Source organism: Hippopotamus amphibius, chromosome 12 (assembly GCF_030028045.1).
Source record: "Hippopotamus amphibius kiboko isolate mHipAmp2 chromosome 12, mHipAmp2.hap2, whole genome shotgun sequence".
Lineage (NCBI taxonomy): Eukaryota > Metazoa > Chordata > Mammalia > Artiodactyla > Hippopotamidae > Hippopotamus > Hippopotamus amphibius.
In genome coordinates, this window is record NC_080197.1 from 64,329,059 (window position 1) to 64,354,093 (window position 25,035).

Below are 25,035 nucleotides of genomic sequence, written 5' to 3' on the forward strand. Positions count from 1 at the left end.
GTAGTCCATTTTCCTCAAAAATATATACTAAGTAAAAAAGACTGAAACAATTAACAAGTATCTATCTACTGTTTAAAGGCAAGATTTTCTTTGCTTTCAAAACACAGAACCTAGCTAACAAGGTAAGGATGTACAAAAGCAGAACTCTAACAAATAAGTGAGTGTGGGTTAACTCTGTCCCTTGGTGTGTGAGGTTCTAAACTCTGACCTCATAATTGTACATTTCAGCTATCTTTTTCATATAATTCTGTATTTTACTCCAGCATCTCTCCTGAGTACCAGTCCTGCATTTTCAACAATCTGACAAATGTCTCCATCTGTGCACTACACTGAGATCTCATTCACCTCGGCCAAACATATGAAATACATTTCATGAACATTTTATATTAATATGTATTCAAAATTTTTTCCAAATTTGACAAAGTGGTAATATAATTTTGGAATTTTTGACAAGCATTTTCTTGATTATGAATAACTCTTCTAACAGTAATCTAAGGAAATTATAAATACTGTTTTTTTTTTGTTTTTTTTTTTTTTAATTTTTTGGCTGTGCTGCCCAGCATGCGGGATCTTAGTACCCCAACCAGGGACTGAACCCATGCCTCCTGCAATGGAAGCGCAAAGTCTTAACCACTGGACCGCCAGGGAAGTGCCACAAATACGTTTTCAATGCCAATGAGTCCACCAAAATTCATTCTAACTCTTAAGTCCACCAGTTATCAGCAATGTGACTTTGCACAAACTGCTTGATCTATCTTAGCCTATTTCTTTATTTGAGAAATGGAAATATAACAGCTATAGATTATGAGTAAGTGAAATAAATGCATATGAAAAACGCCTTGTCACAACGCAGCTTGTATTAATACACTTATACCATTTTTTAAAAAATAAATTCACAAACCTAGAGTAAGCAATCTTTCAGTATGATCACAACAAAGTTACACATTGAAGATTTGCTAAAAACATTTTTTAAATTTCTATTTTTATCCCACTAATATTATCATAAATTGTGTTGTTTTTATTCCAAATAAAAACACTGTTCAAAGTAAGGAAAATAAATTTATTATTTTACAATTATGGAACTTTCTAATACATGTAAAATATCTCAAGATTACCTGTAATTAAAAGGTAAATTTTACTGACAATAAAAGAAATGGCCTGATTTCCTGCTACAGCATATTCTGAACTACACGTATGCTGATTTACCAAACTATTCTGACTTACCACTATGTGGGGTAAGTTTCTCTCTATTATTCATGGAGTTCACAGTACATCTACATAAATCTAACAGCTGGCATACTCAATAAAACAACCTGAATAGCTCTTTTCTCATTAGATTTTTGCTCAAAAGGAAATAAACAAAATACCAGCTAGTAATAAGCTAACAGAACCCACAAGACTAAGAATGCAATGACAATCGGAAATCTGTTAAAAACAAAAAAAAGAAGACATTTATGGGAGAGAGAGAAGTCATAATTTTACCTAAGCTTGCGAAACAAATCCCCTTCCTATTTGATCTGTTGCTACTGGGGGTAAAAATATATACTTTCTCCATGCTCTCCAAATATGCTTTTTCCTCAGAAGGATAAGCACTTAGAGAATAATCACTTACCCTCTAAATCATTCAAATCTATCACTCCTCACTCAAGATTCAAACACAGAAGTCATCACAAATTCAGAATAAAATTTCAGATTCTATTCATTCAGACATTAATCCTGTTATGTCTTGACACTATTAAAGTGTCAAGAATACTAAACTGGAATAACAGTCTCCAAAGCAGGGGTGTGTCTCATGATCCATTGGAGTGGGGAAGAAAGTAATATCACTCCTGGGTTTTTTTCACCTCTATGTTTTTCAGTATTCCTTCTTGGTAATTATAATGTACACTAGCAGTATTACCTGTATATACTGTATAAATACAAGTTAAGATTGGGTGCCCAACCATTTTTTTAATGAACTAAATAATCAAATACCTTTGAAGAACACAAAAATAGAGACTCTCTTCCTATGGTTCAAAAGTATACAATCATCTAATTATGTTCTATCCTAAATATCAAGGATACATCTCATAATTTGGTAATTAAGCACATAACCATTGTACATATGTGTTACAGCAAGACTGTTAAGTAGTGAGACACAGACTGCACCTAGTTTTGCTATTCACACACACCACTTTGAAGCAGATAGGGTACTTCACTTTTACTTGATTTTTTATCTTTAACATGTTCAAATTTTCTAAAATATTGTTAGAAATACCAACACTGTCATAACTTAAATTGTCTTAATTTAGAAGAGAATCAAAGTACCCCTCAAAAATCTAATTACAGAGCTTATATTCTAAGGCCACATATATTTACATTCCCTTAGCTACTAGAGGTAAAACATACATCACTGAATTCTCATTCTGAAAGACCAAGATCCTATCTATCCATTACTGTTAACAAAAACAGACAAGCAGAGCTGAAGAATGGTAAACACTGAATTTGCATGAAAGCCCAAGATAAAAACAAAACCATCTGATACACACTGTTTTTCAGTGAAACACTTACGTAATGAGCGTCGTCTTTTGTTCTTTAATTTCCTCCTTTTGTTCATACCAGCTTTAGAAGGAGATTCTTCTTTGGCCTTTGGCTGGCTAGAAACTTTTGAGGAGTTCTGCTGACTGAAGTGTGTGGGAACATGGCGAGCTAGCCCTCCCTGAGAAGCAAAGCTGGCGTTGCAGCCACCAACAACACACTAAATAAAAATTAAAAAATATGTCAGGGATGCAGTATAAGATAGAAGCAAAATATGAATGAGTGAATATTTCATATTTTCAGAAGTAAATCAGTAATGCTACAGAACTAATTCCAGAAAGGATCTATGAGGGACTAGTACAACCCTTTCACTTCATAAGCTGCACAAAATAATACACATTAAGCACTGACAGAGCCAGAAAAATTCATGATCCTTAGTTTACTGCTCTTCCCACTATATGCAAGACAAAAATAGTGGAATCTTCTTCCCAGAAAAATCTGGAATTTAATCACTTTTCTAAGAGGAGCACTAAGTTGTTTTCACATCAATGAATAAGATAATCTAATAATTACTGGGATTCCTGGATTTTCAAGGTTATTTTCATCTTAAGATATATGCTACTTCTGGGAGTTCTCCAGTGGCCTAGTGGTTAGGACTCTGGGCTTTCACTGTCAAGACCCGGATTCAATCCCTGGTCTGGGAACTGAGATCCCACAAAACGCAGCCCCCCCCCCCCCCCAAAAAAAAGATATATGCTACTTCAAAACTTTCACCAGGCTCCCGACTGTTCTACACTGTTGTAACAGACAAGAAAGAAATACAGTAATACTGACTTAAACTACTGGACTCAGAGAAGCCTTATGCTCAGGGTTGGTCTTATGCAACCCTCTCTAAGTTCCATTAAATACTGCCTCAGCATTCTGTAGTTTCAAGACTGAGGAAACAAGAGGCAAACTTAACTACCCAACTCATCTGGCAGATCTGCTATTCCAACAATGGATGCAGAATATCTGGATATCACTGAAATTACAATGCTCAAATTAGTTACAGTACAAGTGTGTGATTTCTAGTTAAATCTTAGAAAGTAATATTTGCAGGTCTTCTAACAAATGAATGTTACTAATTAAAACAAACATTTTCCAAAATGATCCCCAAACGGCAAAAATCCACAGCTGGATTGCTGGTGGGTTTCTATGAATAATTTATTCAAGTTGCTTAGTTTCTGACTTGACAACCAAACTCTAAGCATGCAAATTTGTCATGTATACCACTAAATGTATCCATTACATCATTTCCAGGTGGTTCAACTGAATTATATTTTTCTAGGTAATACCACAAAAAAATCCAAATGCTTCCAGGCTCTTTCTTTCAATCTAGGTGCCTCTACCATTTTAAATTTCTAAAAACACAATAAAACCCTCTATTAGTAGAGACCATAACTTTATTCACAAAGTCTCTTAAATCTGCCCACGTGAGAGGGAGTTCATGCTCCTTTGAGGACATCCTCACACTTTCAAAGCATAATTAGATAATCTGTCCCAACTCATCTTTTCCATGCATTGTGAAGGCAGGAACATACTTTCATGAATACATACACACACACACACACACACCCCCCCCCCAGAAGTGTCTTGCAAATCATAGATATTTCTAAATATACTGGCTTATAGATTCTGATAAAAACCAATGCTGGCTGAAATATTTCACAGCAAAATCCTTATATAGTGCCACCAATAATTATTCCATTTATTTTGATATACAAGAGACATGTTATGGGCTCTAACAGTAGTCAGCATTGCTAATAAAAATCTTTGCCCATTCTAAGGTGCAAACTAGGTTAAGAGGCAGAGAAATGACTTAAGATTTTAGTTCAAATATTTATCTATTCTATGTTCAGTACTAGGTAAGATACTAGAAGTATAAGGATGAATAAGATACAGTTCTCGCTCTGAAAGAGCTTACATGTGATCAGCAAAACATACATACAAAGTAACAACGTCAAGTACTATAGTCAGGGGTAAGGCACAGAGTGCTGTGGGAACCTTGAAAAGCAGAAATTAGCCATACTCAGTCCTTACCAATTCATTTAATTCTTTCCACCCTATCAACAGTGTGGTCCTCAGAAAGCTTACATCAAGAATGTTCAGCTATAGATTCTGACCATGAGAAGTTTAGCATCTAACGGTTGCTGAATTCTTAAAATTCAAAACTTATTACACCAAAAAAGAATATTGCTTTTAAAAGTATCTGTCCTCTGCATATTACCACACTGCCATAGAACACTACTATCCACTACAGGAGCCACTAGCCAGATGCTGCTACTTCACATTTCAAATAAGGCTACCATAAGAAACTGAATTTTTATTTTTACTTAATTTTACTGTTTTTCTTGCGGTGAAATTCACATACCATTTTAAAGTGTACAATTCAGTGGTATTTAGTGTATTCACAATGTTCTATAAACAAATACAAGGTTATACAAGGATAGCTCCACATCCTTGCTCAAACTTGTTATTTTCCATTAATTTTATTAAAACCATCCTAGTGAGTATGAAGTGTATCTCTCTGCACTTTTTATTTGTATTTCCTTAACAACCATTTTAATTTTTAATTTAAAACCTGATATTCAATTTAACTACTGAAAAACTTTTAAATATGTCTGGAAAACTTGAGTGTGTGAATCTACTTCTCCAAATGCAAATTTTGTGAAATCTAAATATAGATGAAGATGGTGGGGGTGGTAAGAGTTTGGGATTAACATACACACACTACTATGTATAAAACAGACAAACAACAAGGATCTACTGTACAGCACAAGGAACTATATTCAGTGTCTTGTAATAACCTATAATAGAAATGAATCTGAAAAAGGATATATATATATTTTATATATATGTATGTATAACTGAATCACTTTGCTATATACCTGAAACTAACACAACAATGTAAATTAATGACACTTCAATTAAAAAAACTGGTTAAAAAATAAAATAAATATAGATGAAGTGTTCAGTGCCTGAATTAAGAGTACTGAAGTATAATTATCCTAACAGGTTAGTTTTGCACTGTCCAATACATTTTAGTCATTAGACACATAACGGCTACTGAGTACTTAAAGTGTGGCTAGTTCAAGTTAAAAAGTGTTGTAAGTATAAAATACACACCAAATTTGGAAGATTTAGTACCCAAAAAAAGCAAAACAGCTTATTAATTCTGTATATTGATAAGATGCTAACATGATATAATGGGTTAAGTCAAAGATATTACTTAAATTATTTTTACCTATTTCAATTGTTTTAACGTTGCTCTGGAAAATTTTAAATGACACATTTGATTCACACACATATTTCTATTATACAGTACTACCACAGACTAAGCCATGCAATACTTACTTCTCTTACTCTTCAATTTTAGAAGATACTATCCCTGTATATCCTAACACCTACTCTAAAAACACACTTTAAATAAGCATATTTTGTGTCCCATGTGTCAGATACTTTAAGGGATACAAAATAAATAAAAACAGTCTTTGTCCTTGGATTCCTGGTTTAGTACTGGTTATTCAAACAAATTTGTTGAGAAACTCCACATTTCAAATTTTAGAACCACTACCTGACTACAGTTAAGGCAACAATGACAACAGATGCAAGTCTCCAGGTTTAAATTCATAGGGATTTTGTGATATGAATCCACCCACGACTATCCTTAATTACAAGGGTCCAAATGGCGAACAGGTTCATTTTGTCCTGAGTTCCTTCAAAACTGCAAAGAATAAGTCCTGCTAGTATCAACTACTGAGAGAGTAAATATCACATATTTTAATCATCAATGACTCAGTGCTCAAGAAATAAAATAATGAAATTTCTAATAGAAAATTGTTTTATCTTTGATTTTGATTATTCTTCAGTTAAGAATCAAAAACAAATCTAAAAAAGAAAACAGAAAGTACAATGAGAATATAGAATGAGAGGAGAGTACTTTTAATGAAAATATAATAGAATCACACACCTTACACTACAATAGAAATTCTCTTACCCAAATAGTGAAAATAATTTTAAGCATCATCTAACCAACATTCCACTCATTTAGTGTTTATCACAGAGAACAACGTGAGAGACAAATCTGTTGCCTCAAATGGTCTTTAGTAACTTCGCTGCTCTCAATATGCGCATTTCATGGTGCTGAGTGATTTTACTGTTCAAATATTCAATGTTTCACCCACACATGTAACAATGACCACTGAATTCAAGCTACCACACATGATGGTCTGATTTAAAAAACAAAAACAAACAAACAAGAAGAAAAAGAACAGAACAACCTGTTTCAACAACTGGGGAAAAAACTGGTTGTTGGACCTTGGGCGCTTTGAATGTTCTATCTCCCAAATCCACTGAAACATTCAATATGTCAGCTACTGTTGTGGTCAGGTAGCTGTTCTAAAATTTGAAACATGGAATTACAGTTTTTCCAAAGAGATTTGTTCGAGTGGAGCAACACGAAGGCTGTCTTTGCCAGTACAAAGACTATCTTGCTCCCATTCACATTCCCATAAGTGGTATGAAAATCTACAACGCGCTACTGAAACAAAGAGCAGAAAATACCAGTTTCAAAGAAGACATGTATTAGCAGGTGAGCTAAAGGAAAACAAAAATTCCAGGTAGAAATGTTGGTTTCTTAGTTTTGACAACTGTACCACAGTATGTAAGATGATAATATTAGGGGAAACAAACAGTATGAAGGTACATGGGTACTCTCTGTACTGTCTTCGCAACTTTTCTGTAACTCTAAAATCTTTCCAAAACAAAAAGCTTTTAAGTTTCTCTAGTAGAAGGCACAGCCTATACAAAACCACAGTGAGGGCAAAATGTGACCCATTTGAGATCTATAAGTAGTACAGTACGGCTGGTACACAATTTCCTATAAAGGTATATAGTAAGGGAATGAATGAGATTAGAAAAGCAGGTAAATATCAGATATGAAGACCTTATTAAGCACCATGCTAAGAAATACAGATTTTAATTTGAAGAGAGTGAGGAGTCACCATGAATATCAAATAGTAATAGCTAATTGAACCATAGAAGGTAAACTGGGAATAAAAGAGTAGAATGAGAAGTAATTACAATATTCAAAATATACTAAGAGGCAAGCAAATTGATAGGATTTGCTAATGCACTGGGTGGGGGGGGGAGCAATATAGGAGAAGTTAAGAGAAGAATCAAGAATAACGCAGGGCTCTTAAAGTCAGGGTAACTGGATGAAAAATCTTACTATTTACTGAGTCTAAAATAGAACCATGTTTGAAATGGAAAACCAAGATTTTGTACATGGTAAGTTCAAAATGCTCTATTAGACATCCAAGTTGAATAGTCTATTCTGGAATCCAAGAGGGAAAGTTAGTGCTAGAGGTAAACATCTGGGAGTAATCAGATAAGAACACCTAGGGTGAGAATTTTTGACAGCACTCTCCAACATACAGAAGTCAGGCAGAACAGAGGTCAGCAAAGCAGACCGGGAAGAAGCAGCTGTGAGTTTGGGGGGATGAAGAACAGGCAAGTGTGGTATGAGGAGGCCCGGAGAAGAAAGAGTAAGTTGATAAAAACAAGATCCCATATGCAACATGCACATAGTAAACACATTATACATCTTTCTTTCCCTGTGCCTTTTCCCCCTTTCAACCAGCACTGAATTGGTAACCTTGTTTACCAGAGAAATGTTTAGTCATCAGCTTTTGTAACTAACAAAGTTCACCTAGTATTATAATAAGCTGTGTTTCTCTTACACGGTCCCTCCATAAGAGAAATACCTTGTAAATAGAAGCTTTTAAGCCTGGGTGCACATCCAAATCACCAGAAAGACTTCTTTAAATACAGTAATGACTGGCAGCACATCCCAGAGATTCTAATTTAATTCGTCATGGGTGCAACTCAGGCACCAGAATTTGAATACCTAGTGGCACAGCTCACACAGTAAAGAAAGGACTACCTCTTGATTCTTCCAGATTTCCAAATGAGATTCCTGCCATTCTCCAACAATGACCAATCAGTTTTTCATTTGGGGGGGGGGAGAAAGGAATCACCTTTTGTTTTTCAATATCATCATGTTCATTACAGCTATTTTTTTCTATTATACTCAAGTTGTACCATATTTCATCAGTGGGAGCCTCCAAAAACCTGGCTGCCAAGGCTAGGGTACATGAGAGCTTCAGATACACAGACACACAGAAACATACAGAAAGGCAAAGGAAAATCAGAGCTTGATAGAACAGGGTGCTTAAAGCTTTGTATTATTACAGAGAATGTCTGTTGAAAAGCAAAAGATTCTCACCAAAAAAAATATATATATATTTTAAATATATGTAATAAAAATACATGTAATTTAAAAATACGTATTATATATGTATATCTGGGAGGTGATGGACGTATTAACTAGATGGAAGGAATCCTTTCACAACTGACTAATGCATATCAAATCATCACAATGTACACTTTAAATATCTTAAAATTTTATCAATTATATCTCAATAAAGCCGGGGAGGGGGAAGCAGGAAGCAAAAGATTTTTTAAATTATCAGTATCAACTACCACCATAAAACAGGTTACAAAGGAACTGAAGAAGGAAATTATTTCATCACCCATCATAGTGAATGATGTAATATTAGCATCACTGTGTCCTGTAAAAATTACCAGAATTTGCCTGTATGCACAACTGTAAGCCACCCACAGTAATGAAGATATAATTGTTTGGGGACTTCCCCGGTGGTTCAGTGGTTAAGAATCTGCCTCCCAATGCAAGGGATGCAGGTTTGATCCCTGGTGGGGAAACTAAAATCCCACATGCCACAGGGCAACTAAGGCTGCATGCCACAACTACTGAGCCTTAGCACTGCAACAAAAGATTTTGTATGCCGCAACGAAGACCCAACGCAGTCAAATAAATAAATATTTTTAAAAAACAGTTTAAGTCTGGTTTGATAAAAATTCTTTTTTCTTTATCAGCAATTTAGGCTAGGTTCTTGACTCCAAAACACCTAAAAAGATTGGCTATTTCATGTATCAGGCCCCAAAGTCTGAGTTTTTCAAGCAATACTCTACCACCGTGAGAAGTCATTCAAATATGTCACTATTATGAATGAAGCCAATCACGCTGAGCTGCTGGAGACTAGTTGCTGAGGAAAAGTTAGAGTAAATAAATTAACCCACGACAACTAAGTGACCACAAGTACTGTGTTCAAAGTAAACAGAAATAGTAGAGTTGGGGAGAAACGTGTACCAACAAACAAAAAAACAACTATCGAGCCTATCTGAGAAGTGCAACTATGTAACTATACAAATTCTAACATACTATACAAATTTGTCCAGGCAAGCCACTGCCACAGTGGCAAAAAAGGAAATCAAAACAATCACCAAACATGCTGTGTGTGACTACTTTTTATTTTCTTCAGTTAAGTAAAATATTTCTGAGCATGTGAGTTGAAGCCAGTTAGCCATGATAAAGCTTAATACCAATGACTAAGAAGAATCAAAATCACAATTAAAAAAAAAAAAAGACCAGAGAATAGTTGAAAGAATTCCAAAATCCTAGTCCTATAAACATATGTAATGTTTGCCAAACATTTTAATAATGAAAGGTTTCAATACATTTAACAAAACGACAGCAGCAACTCCCTTCACACAAACTCTAAATGCAGACATAGAAGGGGTATACGAACAAGACAAAGTGAATACGGGGAGAAGCTGGGGTGGGGAGCTTATCCAGGAATAATCTTTGCACTTTAATTATTAAAGATAAACATTATTTAAAGAAAAAACTATACTTGTGTTTTAGGAGTATGTTTGATTTCACAAAACTAAAATTTCATTATGAGCTAACGATCAATTATTTTCACATGACATTAACGTCTTATCAAGCACAAAACAAGTAAGTTTAGGAAACATAAAATTTAGCTTAAACCTAAATGACACATTCATGACTTTCATTTGTTTCCCATATCAACTCAAGTAGGTCTTTTGGACTTCCAGTTTCTAGCCTTTGCCATTACCAACACTCCAATGGACTCTTGCCATCTGAATCTTTAGACAGTCTTTAGCCCCAGAAGCCACATGATCAAAAACTGGTAAGTTCAATATTGCAAAATGTGTATTAGATAAGCATCAAAATGATAGCCAAAGAATACATGAGTCCATTCTGTAGATAGATGACTGACTGACTGACAGATAAAACAAAGAGCAGTAAGCTCTGAAAGCAGAATATCAACCAATAAATTAAGATGAGAAGAGAGTTAGAAAAATACTCATTTTGTAACCCTCATAGTAATAAATGATTCAGGCAAGAAACATCAATGGATACTAGAACTAGTTCTAATGGGGAACAATATGTTTATACAGGTTCAAAGTATCTATCCAAAAATTAACTATTAATTGTAAAGGGAGGGACTTCCCTGGTGGCATAGTGGTTAAGAATCCACCTGCCAATGCAGGCGACACGGGTTCGATTCCTGGGCCAGGAAGATCACACATGCCTCGGAAGTTAAGCCCGTGAGCCACAACTACTGAGCCCTCATGGCACAACTACTGCAGCCCGCGCGCCTAGAGTCTGTGCTCTGCAACAAGCGAAGCTGCCACAATTAGAAGCCCACGTACCGCAATGAAGAGTAGCCCCTGCTCACTGCAACGAGAGTAAGCCTGTGTGCAGCCAATAAATAAAAAAATAAATAAATTTTTAAAAACTGTAAAGGGACAAATAGTAATTTTACAGTAGAGAACCTGGCAAATTCCACCTTAACCAACAGATGCTAGGTAACTTCATCTCTGATGGAACAAACTCTCATCAAGTGTCCCCTGAAGTGACACAGTGAGAATTTTGTTCTATTTTCTCCAAAAATGCATAAACAGAATCTGATCACATCAAACAACCCTTAAATGGGAAACAAAATAAAATGTTTATACTCTTCAAAAATATTACTGCCATCCACAACAGTGTAAAGCAATTATACTCCAACAAAGAGCTAAATAAATAAATAAATAAATAAATAAATAAATAAAAAATATCAGTGCCATAAATGATAAAGAAAGGCTGAGAAAATTTTAAGTTTCAAGGAGTCATGAAAACTAAATGTAATGCATGATCCTCAACTGGATTCTAAACTAAGGTGGGGTGGGCGGGAAGCTATGAAGGACATTATTGGGACAGCTAGAGAAATCTAAATAGCTAATAGCTCAATGTTAAATTTCTTTATCTTGATAACTGCACTAAACTTATATAAATGAGTGTCCTTGCTCTTAGGAAATACACACACTGAAGTATTTAGGGATACTGCTCCTCTTAAATGGTTCCCCCAAAAAAGTGTATGTGTAGGAAAGAAGGGAGGATAGAAGAGAGAGAGATGGATAGACATAGAGAAAGCAAATGTGGCAAAATATTAACTGGGGAATCTGGCTGATGGGTATATGGGAGTTCTTTACAACATACATGTGTGAGAGAGAAATAATGGGAGTTCTTGCATCTTTTCTGCAAGTTAAAAATTTTTCAAAAGAGAAAGTTTTAAAAAATCTGCATTTTAGAAAAAGCACCATAAAGTCAAGAAAAAGGTCAAAATAGGGAAAATATTTAATTCCTATCACAGGAGGGAAATGTTTTTCCTACTTTATAAAAAAGAATTATAAGTTCAAAATGATTTCCATCTTAAAAATACAAAAATAATTAATATAGGGGAAAATAATGTCAATATATAGAAAAGTACTTATACTGTATTTACACTGTATGTATCTGCATTGTATAAAAGCAGAAATTTGTTACCATACACTGGCAGACTGGCAAAGACAAAACAGAACAACAAGCCTCAAGAAGGTTGTTGAGAAACAGGTATTATATTATACACTGCTACTTAGAATACAAATTGGTATGTTTCTCTGTAGGGGGGATTTAATAATACCTTTCAAAAGTGAGCCTAGACATATACCCTTTGACTCAGCAAAACAGCTTCTAGGAATTTATATTAGCTCACAAAAGTAGTCTATAAAAATACGTTCATTGATTAATTGTGGAAAATTGGACCCCCCAAAAAAATCTCCCCCAAAAATCCATCAAGGAATGATTAAATAAAATATGGTAAACTATTACACAGAAATATTACACAACCACTAAAAAGTTAATTTGTTGACATAAAATGATGTCCAAGACAAAACTAAAAAGGTAGGCTAGGGAACTCCTGGTCCAGAAACTAAGATTGCACAAGCCAAGCAACGCAGCCAAAAGAAAAGAAAAAAGAAAAAAAAGGTACACTACATGTAGGTGCAAAATGATCCCATTTATTTCTTCACTTTGTACATATGTTAAGAAGCCAAATATACTAGATGTTAGATTACACTTACACTATTTTCTTATTTAAGCTTTTCAGTGTCAAATTTTTTAATATGAAGCAAGCATGACTTTTATGACACACTCATTTCCACGTGACAGAATGGAGGAAGAAGAGCGAGAGACTATCAGGAATCAAGGAAAAGCTCTGCTGGCTGTGAACTCCCATGCTCTGTGGTAGCCAGGCAACACCAGACACTACAGTAGCCCTTCCTTTCCCTATCCTCCACCGCTTTTCTTAAATTCAGGCTTCACTCTAAAGAATTAACAACTGTAAATGTTTTCAGTAAAGACAGTGTGCATTTTTAAAAATTTCTCATCAAGAAGATTCTATCAATTATCCCACACACAAACCATCCAACCACAGAACAGCCACACTGATGCTGTTTAAGATATGAATACAACTGAACTCTCTGGCAAATGTTTGAAACACATGGTAAATATAAAAGACAAAAAATACAACGCAAACTCCTTATAATAATCGTATTCCAGACTACTAGATAATAAGAGATAATAACAGCAATACAGAGACAACATTTTGCAACCAACCGCTTTTACACTTAATTTCTAGATAGTCCAAGTTAACTAGTCAGAAATTTTTTTTTACATATTTTTAAATTTCCACCATAAAGTATCACTAGATATGAAACTACAATGTTATTCCCTAAATAGTCCATTCATTCTTTTGTTTCCTTTTCTTTCTTTCAAAAACACGTTTCTGTAATTAGCGGTGATAGTTGCACAAACCTGTGACTACACTAAAAACTACTTAATTATACACTTGGTAAGTCCTATGATACATAAATTATATTACTTTACACACACACTGAATGATCTATTACCATAAAACAAAACTCTTAACTCTGTAAGATCCTCCTCATCTTCATATACTGAGGGTTGGCAAAGATTTTTTAAATAGAATACAAGAAGCACCAACCATAGAAAAAAACTGATAAATTAGATTCGCTAAAATTAAAAACTATTCTTCAAAAGATTCTATTAGGAAAGGTAAAAAGGATAACCAAAGACAGACTGGAAGAAGGTATTTACAATACATATTTAACAAAGAACTTGTATCCAAAATACATACAAAATTTTATAAAGTAATAATAAAAGACAAATCATTCAATAAAATAATAGAAAGGGGCTTGAATAGGCACTTCACCCAAAAGAGGAAATTCAAATAGCCAAAAGCCCATGAAAACATGTTCAACACATCATTACTCACCATGGAAATAAAAATTAAAGCCACACTAGGATACTACATAAACACCAGAATGGCTAAAATCAACAAGATGGCAAATACCAAGATATAGAGCAACTAAAATTCTCATTCACTGCTGGAGGGAATGTAAAATGATATGACCAATTTGGAAAAAGAGTCTGTAGTTTCTAAAGCTAAATATGCCCTACTTCATGACTCAGTAATTCCATTCCTAACTATACAACCAAGAGAAATGAGTACATCCGTGCCATCAGAAGGCATGTAGAAGAATGTGTTTAGGACACCTCGATTAATAACAGCCAAAGACGAGAAACATCCCAATTGCCTATGAGCAGGAGAGTAGGAGAGTGGATAAACTATGGTTTATTGGTCACTGGAATACTATGGAGCATTTTTTTTTTAATGTCTGGTGCCTACAACAAGCACAAATCTCACTGTTATTTTGTTGAGTGAAAACAGCCAAACTCAAAAGTTCATACAACTAAGCCAGGATAATAGAAATCATGCTATGGCCTTAGGGAAGGAGTAGATGATGGAAGGGGGACACAATGGGAAGGGATATTAAGAAATTTTGTTTTACTGAAAATATTCTTCATCAGAATGGTAGCTACACAGGTGCATACAAACATAAGAAAGAAATCTTTAAACTGTTGAACATGTAAGTATACTTCAAATACTCTACTGTACATTGTCATGTTACAACTAAAAAAATTTTTTTCAAAGGGACTCAGCCTCAAGCATCATCACCTCATCACCTCTTCTCTATAGTTAACTCTCACTCACATTCTACTACTCTTTCCCAGCCCCATTCATTGGTCACTAATTTATGTTTCCACAGAACCTTTTCAAGGTCACTAATGGCAATTAAGACATTTCATTACTTAAATCTACTTAGATCTGTATAAACCTAAAGATGTAAGATCCCTGAAGGGCAGAGGCCTACCTTTCTTACCTTGCTTCCCAAATGCCGAGCACACTGCCATGTACTGCAGATATCAGTAAATGTTTTTTTCACTCAAATGATTCCTATGACTTATATAACAATGCCTCACTAAATCACACCCCTTAACTTTGGTCTCTTAAAGACATTTTCTCTCCCCCTCTCCAATGGGAATCTTCTACAGTTTCTAAAATGAGCTCTGGGGGGAAAAATCCATTTGTACAGACTGTGAAATCAACCTGAACATCATAATCAACTGGCAACAGAATTGCTGCCTGAACAAAAAATATATGGAAATACACACAATGAGAAAGGAAATGATTCTCTTACTTTAACAAACATTAATCTCTTACATTTACTAGCTATACACTGTACAACTCTATGAGGTAACTATTATTACCAGCTACATGTTAGACAGGAAGTTCAAAAAACTGTCCCAGGTCACATATTTCAGGGCCAGGATCTGGAGGGAAGACTAGGAGGTTAACCTTATAAGACCCACACACCAACAGAAAGCTCAATGAGACTATTTATTTTAAAAAGAACAAAGAAAGAAAAAGAAATCAAGGTGGGAACTCCTTGGTGGTCCAGTGGTTAGGACTCCATGCTGCCACTGCAAGGGGCCCAGGTTTGATCCCTGATGGGGCAACTAAGATCCTACAAGCTGTGCAGCTCGGGCGGCGGTGGGGGGTGGGGGTGGGGTGGGGATCACTCATGGGTAAGAAGAAGAAATCCAGAATACACATACGAAAAGATGCCCAACTTCACCAATAATAAAGGAAAAGCAAATTAAAACTACATCAGAGAGGGAATTCCCTGGTGGCCCAGTGGGTAGGACTCAGAAAGCGCTGGGGCCTGGGTTCAATCCCCGGTCGGGAAACTAAGATCCCACAAGCCGAGAGGCACAGCCAAAAATAAACAAAAAAACACCTATATGTTAACTCAATAAAAGTTCTATAAAAGAAAAAAAACACCTATATCAGGATGCAATTTCTCATCTATTTGACTGGCAAAAATACAAAAGTTTGACAACACCCTCTTAGCAAAGCTGTGAAGAAAACAGACACTGTAACATTGCTAATGAGGACACAGCCCCTAGAGAGGGCAGTTTGGCAATATTTATCAAAATTACCAATGCTTATATAGCCTTTTATCCAACCACTAACATCATTTTGGGAATTTTTCCTACATACATAATTACACACGTACAAAATGACATGCTCAAAGATTCCTCACTGCAGCACTATTTGCAATAGCAAAAGATTAAAAACAACCCAAGTATCTCTACAAGTTAGTTAAATAAACTGCTACAGCCACACAATGGAATGCTATGAAGCTATTAAAAGAGACAATATTCTCTATGAACAGATATGAAAAGATCTCTACTACAAATTATGTTACAAAAGCAAAGTACACATACACAATAAAAATGTTAATAACAGGAGAAACCTGGTATAGGACATACAGGAACTCTACAATCTTTGTAATATTTCTGTAAATCTAAAACTGCTCTGAAATAAAAAGCTTATAAAAAAAAGAAGATATAGACAGTGTATAGTTTATTAGATTCTGTATAAGAGGAAGGAGAATGATCCTATATATGTATCTCCTTGTAGTTTCATAAAGAATTCACTAGTAACTAAGAACAACGGTTACATATTTGGGGGAAAGAAAGAACAAAAAAGGGAGCAAGATCTCTCAATATAAACTTTTCCTTTATAATTTTTTAGAATTGTTAATGACTGACTTCTCCAAAAAAATTAAGTAATTTCTAAAAAACAACTCCACAAGAATTTTCTTCTTCTCTAATGAAACCCAAGTATTTACACTGAAACCCAGTATTTATATACCAACAGATACCAGCAGGTATTGTGTTAACAACTATTAAATTTCCTTAAATACAAACTTTTAATCTCTGTGGTATATTCCTTCCATAGTTACAAACCAAAATACTTCAACTTTTAATGAGGATAAAGGAAAAATCGGTTTTTACAGAAAATTGCTCTGTATACAGATTTCCCCAAACACATCTATTTGACACAGTAATTTACAAAGAAGCTCAGTAGCATGACCTCAAAACCGAGTGAAAGGAATCAAATTCCTTAATGTTCTACAATTTCATTTTTCATATAGTAATCAGTATTGTTTGCTAATAAAAAGGCTGAAACCTATGAGAAACCTACGAAAATATAATTACAGCACAAGGTATTAACCACAACCAAGCAATTCTAAAGACATACATTCAAGTTGTTGGTCTCCCCACTAGCTATTTTTAAGACCCCGCCTTCACAGTGACTTTCTTCTGGTCTTCAAATTTTTAAAATTGGATTAAATTATCTTTACCCTCACCTATTTTATAAATTCCGTGCATCTATGGGAATGTTACAACAAATAGTTCTTTAAAAATAATTTTGGAAGGGCAAAAATATGCCTATTAAGAAACATGTCAACTTGAAGAAAAAACTCACATACACTTACTTACCTTAAAAGGTTTGTCTCCACTGTGTGTCAGCATATGCCTCTGTAACCAACTCTGACTGGTTGATGGAGTGTTATATACTTTACAACCTTTCCATAAGCAAACAAATACCTGTTAAAAGAAGAGCCATAATTATTTTCATCACTTATTTCAACAAGGATTTTTATTCCTTGTAAATTCAAATAAACATGTTACAAGTCTTCAATGGACAAAAAGAGCCATTTAATGTACAAGTCAATCAAAATGCCCACTGTAGATAAACTTTCTGAACTTCCAGCATGAGAGGCATAGTTTTAACCCTTCCCGCTTAAGGCTGCTGTCCATTCCTCAATAAGGAACTGATCCACCAACCCAAAAGTGCCACTCAGAAGGAAATATATAAAATATTAACAATATACTCCTAGGAACTAGAACCATGGACCATTATTTACATTTTTTGTATTTACTGCATGAGGGAACAAGCAGGTATTAACTGTAAATATCAGGAATATATAAAGGTATAAAGAAACAATGAAAATAAATCACAACAGTCAGTTGGTGGATACTAATAGTATCATCTTCAAAGAATGAGTAAACAAATTATCCAATTACAATCTTTCTGCTCTTGATTTCCTATTCTCAAATGCATACTAACACTACTTATGTTTATATTGTCCTACTTATTAAAAATGATTTCCAATTACCTTGCTTATGAAACAAAATCTAATACAGAATGTTAAAATGAATATAGTTGCAAAGCAATGGCATGAGCTTCCCTATCATCATAACAGATTCACATTCTTGGGTTCAGGCAACTGAATATGACTGGGTTAACAACTAACAACATAATCTTTACCATCTTCCTACCACTGAGATACCAATGTTTTGACCAATTCTATTTTTATCAAACTGAACAATGAAAATTGTTCCCCATTATCAGTAAAAGAAGTATGAATCTCCTGTAACCATTACCTTCAAAGAATCATTTATAGGCTCTGTTATTTTCTAAGGTTAGAACAATTATAAACAGAGCCACATTTTGAAGATTACAATGTACTGCATATAGAACAGAATGAAGATACACACAAGGCTGAGGAAACAATCATTAAACAGTAAGTTTAAAGCAAAAATTTTTAGAAGTCTAGAAAAACAGTCTAAAATAACTAAGATCAATTTTTACTCAAAACCATTTTACAAGAAGACAACACTGCTACTGCTGTTTGATTAAGCTTAAAGAATGCTATTGTATATCCTGATTCTAAAACAGATTTGCTAGTTTCCTTTAGTTAAGCAGATATAACATTTCCTCCTTTGTACTTAAAATGCCTGACCCTATTACATGCTTATAAAATGATTCCTAAAGTTCCCAGAATTAAAAGCTACTTTTCTAATGAATGTAGATAAAAAGTCTTTAAAGCTACACGTATATACTGTGAAGATTAATTCAATGTTTGATAATCACATGCAGATAATCAGTACTATCAATTTCCTGACTCAAGACTACAAAGACTGAGCCTTAAATTTTCAATCCAAGTCATAAACAGATTAGTTTAAAATGCTCTCACAAGTCATACACAAACAGGTATGCCTTAAAGCAAGGATTTGGGAACAAAATTAATGTCATTTATGGAAGAAAAACCTTAACAGTGAAGAATTCTGTTATAACTCTTAACACCTGTGCTGAGTTACTCTCAAAGAATCAGATACTCAAATACTGTCCCTACCCAACTGCTACATTTGAGAGAATCAACAATCTCTGATTTCTCATTCTTTTTTCTATGAATAAACATGAAAAGGAAGCAACAGCAGACCTTGTAATTCCATCAGATAACAGTCTCAAGTGTGAATAGGTATGGTCCATCTTAGCTGGAATAACACTAGTAGTAACACTAGTAACACTATTAGGGCAGCAACACCTTCAGGTTCAAAGAAAAACCATAACCTTCAAACTAGTGAATTTTATAGGAAATGAAGTAAGTGTAAAGAGATCAAAGCTAACTATGTTTAGCTATATTCGGGCAAGATATTTGAAAACTACTCCGGGGGGCAGTGAGGAGAGCAATAAACTTGCACAAGGATAGTTTTCATATATAAAATGGGCACTAAAAATCCACATTAACTACTCACAAAAACCACAAAATTGTTTTAAAGCTAAATTTCCTTAAGTCCACTCCAAAATCTGACAAAAGAGTCTTTTCTTTGATCTGAGCCTTTCTGGATGCACAACATGTGAAAAACATTTTTATATCCTATTTTTAGAATAGGATTCTCATTGGTAATGAGAAACTTAACCCTGAAATTAACTATGAAAACCAAACATCATAGGAACTCAACCCAAATACGAAAGAATAAAATGTGTCCTCTATACTACCTTAAAATGAATTAAGATCTGACTATGTTAATTAGAACACTGGGGCACAGAGGTTCACAGTCCAGTTTTTCATGATAAACTTAGGCTTAGTTATATCAGGTTGTATAAGATGCAACAAACAGAACGAAAGTAAATGACCTGAATTATATCCAGCCCTTTCATACTTTGCAGCTACATAATCTTGAATCACCTACCTAAATTTCTATTTTTGTTTTCATCAAATAGATACTATGAGCACAGACTTAATATAACTCCAAAACACAGTCAAAAATGTAAGACAGTATTTTCTCTCAGAAGGACTGGTTAACAGAAAAATTGGGTTTATATTAGACACTGGAGGTCCCTTCTCAAAATAACTACCAAAAAATTTTTCTGCCAGATTGTCCAAGAAAAAAACAAACAAAAAACAAAAACAGCACACAGCCATTAGAGAATACCATAACTTATAGGATGTGGAGGTCTAAAATTTCAATGTCAGAGGGAGGTTCAGGCTTTCTGTTGAGAACTCCTCTAGAAAACCCTGCTCATTACTGTCAGCACAGATCAGCTTTACCTTCAGGGATCTCCTCCACAAGGCCCCAAATGAAGAAGGCTAGTACAAACCCGGGAACCAAGGGTAGTCTTAGTCTCCTTCACTTTGGTCAATTTTCCTGATCCAGTGCATTTCACTGAATGTATGCATGGCCTACACCTATGATGGCTTGTGTGACAGTACAGATAAAGATAAATGCACTTACACCTATCTAACTACCAACATCTTGCACCTGAAGTGCACAAATGAATCCACCAAAAATTTCTTTAAGTAGATTGCAAAACCCACTGCAAAATAATACAATGCAACCTGACAAAGTCTAATAAGCATGCATAAGGAAAACTCTGTTATTATTAGTAAAGTAAAATCAGCCAAATATACCCTAAATACAGAGCCAGTAAGCAGTATAATTTACATGCTCAAAGGGAGTGGAAAAAAGCCTACTTTTACTAAACAATTAGACTCCTTCTGCAGTAAAATAAAACAAAAAGATTTTACATTAAATAAGAGAGACACAATCTAAAGTCAGGAAGGAGTTAAATGGATGCTCTCATGGTTCCTTAAGCTCTTAGGAAAAACTAGCTCAGTTTTTCACAAAATATGAACATACAAAAGAGAAGCAAATGTTTTTTATATTTAATTAGTTTGTCTCAAATATGTCTGCTCTTTCAAGATTTGTCTAAAATGAAGGCTATAATTTTGTATCCTATAATTTTTAGCCACATTAAATGTGCTAACATTTTCAATTTCTTCTGTTAAAAGATATTTAATAGAGGACAAAATCTCAATAAGCTCTCCAATACAAGAATAAAATATTTCTCATTTATAGCAAAAGACATGACCAATTTCATGTTGTGTTCAGGAGATACCAGATTGGCACTCAAAACTCAAAATGACCTCCTAAGGTTGATTCCACCTCCCAGCAGCATTTAACCATGAGAGTCTACAAGTATCACTTTATATAACACAGAGGTAACTCATTCAAGTCTTTGAATAATAATATCCTATTACCTCTCCCCCACCCCAAATGTCACTCTGGCCCTCTTCCCTCAAACATACCAAAGGACATATACAAAAGTAAAATTAATAAAATGACTCATGCAAAGGCACCCCTGCATCAAAAAACATAAACAGATTTCTTTCTGGCAATTGTTTTTAAAGTGAGAAAAAGTTAAGACAGAAACAGCACACTAATGGATCTTACTGAACCACTGAGATCCTACAAGATGAAGTTCCCTGCCTACCAAGACTTACATGTATGTTAAGAGGCCACAGGGTTTTGAAATTTGATTAATAGGACAGTTCAGTCTAGTTTCTGAAATCCAGTCATGCAAAGAAGTATGAGCCCAAGAAGACAATTCTATTTTACTTAACAAAAAAGGTTAAATTTTTCTTTCTTGTTTTTATCTTTTAAAGAGAAGAAACTACTCTCGTGATTTTCTTTAAAAGGTATATTCAAACCATAACCCAAAAAGACACATGTACCCCCCCCAAAAAATAATAAATAAATAAATAAAATAAAATAAAATAAAATAAAATAAAATAAAATAAAAAAAGAAACATGTACCACAATGTTCACTGCAGCATTATTTACAACAGCCAGGACATGGAAGCAACCTAAATGCCCATCAACAGATGAATGGATAAAGAAGATGTGGCACATATATACAATGGAATATTACTCAGCCATAAGAAGGAATGAAATCAAGTTATTTGTAGGAAGGTGGATGGACCTACAGTCTGTCATACAGAGAAAAGCCAGAAAGAGAAAAACAAATACCGTATGCTAACTTCACATATATGGAATCTTAAAAAAAGGTACTGATGAACCCAGTGACAGGGCAAGAATAAAGATGTAGATGTAGAGAATGGACTTGAGGACATGGGGGGTGGGGGGGGAATATGAGGGGTGCTAGGATGAAGTGAGAGAGTACCCTTGACATATATACACTACCAAATGTAAAACAGATAGCTAGTTAAGCTGCTGCATAACACAGGGAGATCAAGTCGATGATGGGTGATGACTCAGAGGGCTGGGACAGGGAAGGTAGGAAGGAGCCGCGGGAGGGAGGGCATATGGGGATATATGTATAAATGCAACTGATTCATTTTGTTGTACAGCAAAAACCAGCACAAGTGTAAAGCAATTATACTCCAATAAAGAGCTTTAAAAAAAAAAGAATAAAGGTTAATTTTATTCAAAAAAAATTAAAAAAAATAAAAAGGTATATTCATAAAAGGTGTTTAAATGCTAAGTTTAACTTTTAATACAGAATTAAGATTCCACCCACTTTGATATATGAAAAGGTAAGGAAAACCTAACCTCCACCTGATTTCAGCCTCCAAATATAATTAAAGTCCACATGACATGGCAACATAAATAGCTTAAAGGAAGGTAAAAATGTTTCTAAGCGGGCTTCCTAGGTGGCGCAGTGGTTAAGAATCCGCCTGCCAATGCAGAGGTCATGGGTTCGATCCCAGCTCCAGGAAGATCCCACATGCCGCGGAGCAACTAAGCCCGTGTGCCAAAAAAGAAAAAACAAACAAACAAACAAAAAAAAATGTTTCTAAGCTATTATACGATAGTTTTGTTTTCCCCAGGGCAAAAATTAGAGTGAGATGATAAAAACAACAGGAATTAATATAGTATTTATATCTTGCTAACTTACTGCTCCAGAAGAATTGTCATCTTTTAGTAATTAGAAACATAAAATACTCTAGAGTTACCAATATTTTCCTCGTTTATTTCTGTTCCATTATGACAGTTTAACACTTGGGGTAGAAAGAAGAGAAATAAAAATTCTTTAAAAATGTCATCAAAATCAGCTGTTTTCCACTATACATGAGGTCTAGAGTATTCAAATTACATATAGAGACATAAAGTAGAACAGTGGTTACCAGGAGTTAGTGGAAAGGAGGATTAGGGAGTTATTGTCTAATAGGTACAGATTTCAGTTTGGGATAATGAAAAAGTTCCAGAGATGGACAGTAGTGATAATAGCACAACAATGTGATGTACTTATTAGTGCCAGTGAACTGTACACTTAAAAACAATTAAAATGATTTCTTTTTAATTCCCCTTCAGAGAGGTTGTCTAAAAAAACACCAAAATCGTTCCAACCAACAACTACTCTATTGTAAACTGAGATCGGGCATGTTCAGGGTGGTATGGCTGTAGACACAACTATTCTATTTTAAAGCACTAACCAGATCAAGATTTCCTGTCTTATCTAGTAGTATCCAGTTTTCAAATTCTCATTCACACTTTCATTCTGAAAGCTTAAGTCTATATATCAAAGACTGATAAGTAAAAATAACTGGAATGTATTTTCTTCATTTAGCTGATCCTCTGCATCTGCAGGTTAGCAACTAATGTCCTTCAAAGATCAAGACTCCTTTCTAAAGTCAAAATAGCATTACTCTTAAAATTAGCCAGAAAATCTTATTATTTGTAATAAGGTAATTTTATGAATAAGCAGTCAAGAAATGACATGGGGGAGGGAGTTTCCATTTCAACAAGTTTATAGTTGCTGTAGAAATACCAAAACTTCATGCCTAGCTCTGTGATATCAATAAGATACATGCAGGTGCAGTGATTACACAATACATTCAGACTGTAACTTCATTTTTTGCTACAAATCTGTAAAAGGCTGAAAACATTCTCATAAAGGCTGTGCCAACTCAACTTGCAGGATCAAGACCTAGAAATGTGAAATTCTTCTTTACCTACACTAAGAGATGGCCTATATAGCTTGGGATCCTATACGTAGTTGCTAAGTCAAGTGACTAAAAAGCATAATGCCATGGTTCAAAAGACTACCTTAGTGATATATACCAAGTGATATATAGCATACATATATGCGAGGGGGAAATAGACTTACTAAAGGAGCTTAACCACTGAGGGGGGTGATGCAGTGAAAATACCGTATGATAGGCACAGTTCATTAATACACCATTTGGCATCTACCCAGACCCCATGTATGTTAAATCTAATAATAAGACAAATGTTTACTTATCAAGTTGAAGTTACTGAAAGATTGCTCAAACATTATAAAATATTATAGCAACAGCAAATATTTCTTAAAGGTAATTTCAAATGCAACACCACTGGTAAAAATGTTAGGAGTGCCTGTTATGGCTGCATATTTTTTTAAAAAAAGATCAATAATACAATCTAAATACCAATACCACCATGGAAACAGTTACCTACTTACTTAAACCAAGATTTTAACCATTTTAGTATCAGTATATCTCAATAGTGATGGCACACTGATAAGCAATGTGTGGCCTAATAAATTATCTGTACTTAAAATGTGACCTTAATTTCTGGAAAACATACTAAGTATGGTTAACTGTTCAAGAGAAAAACCTAGATAAAGCTGGAAAAAAATTATACCATCACTTTTATAAATATTTTGGTCCATTACACTCTGACTCAATTTGCTTTAGCTCTTTATTTACTATTCAATAAAAATTATATGAACTGACACAACTAAATGGATTCCTGAAAGAATATAGGTCTATAAATACTAAGCCAGCTCTGACAAGACCTGGGAAAGATGATCAATTATCACAAATAATGAGTACAGAATGCCATTTAACAGGACTGTATACACTAATCCTGGTACCAATAGT

General features: G+C 34.5%; 1 protein-coding gene across 2 annotated transcripts in view; it reads right to left on the reverse strand.

Annotated features, from left to right (window-relative positions):
* AEBP2 (AE binding protein 2) overlaps positions 1–25,035 on the reverse strand; it is a 179,234-nt gene that overhangs the window by 132,262 nt on the left and 21,937 nt on the right. For both annotated transcript variants that reach the window (XM_057701512.1, XM_057701513.1), the window contains exons 3-4: positions 17,522–17,629; positions 2,551–2,737 (exon numbers count right to left, since the gene is read on the reverse strand). In XM_057701512.1, coding sequence (XP_057557495.1) covers positions 2,551–2,737; positions 17,522–17,629 — 295 coding nt within the window. The remainder of the gene's footprint in view (positions 1–2,550; positions 2,738–17,521; positions 17,630–25,035) is intronic.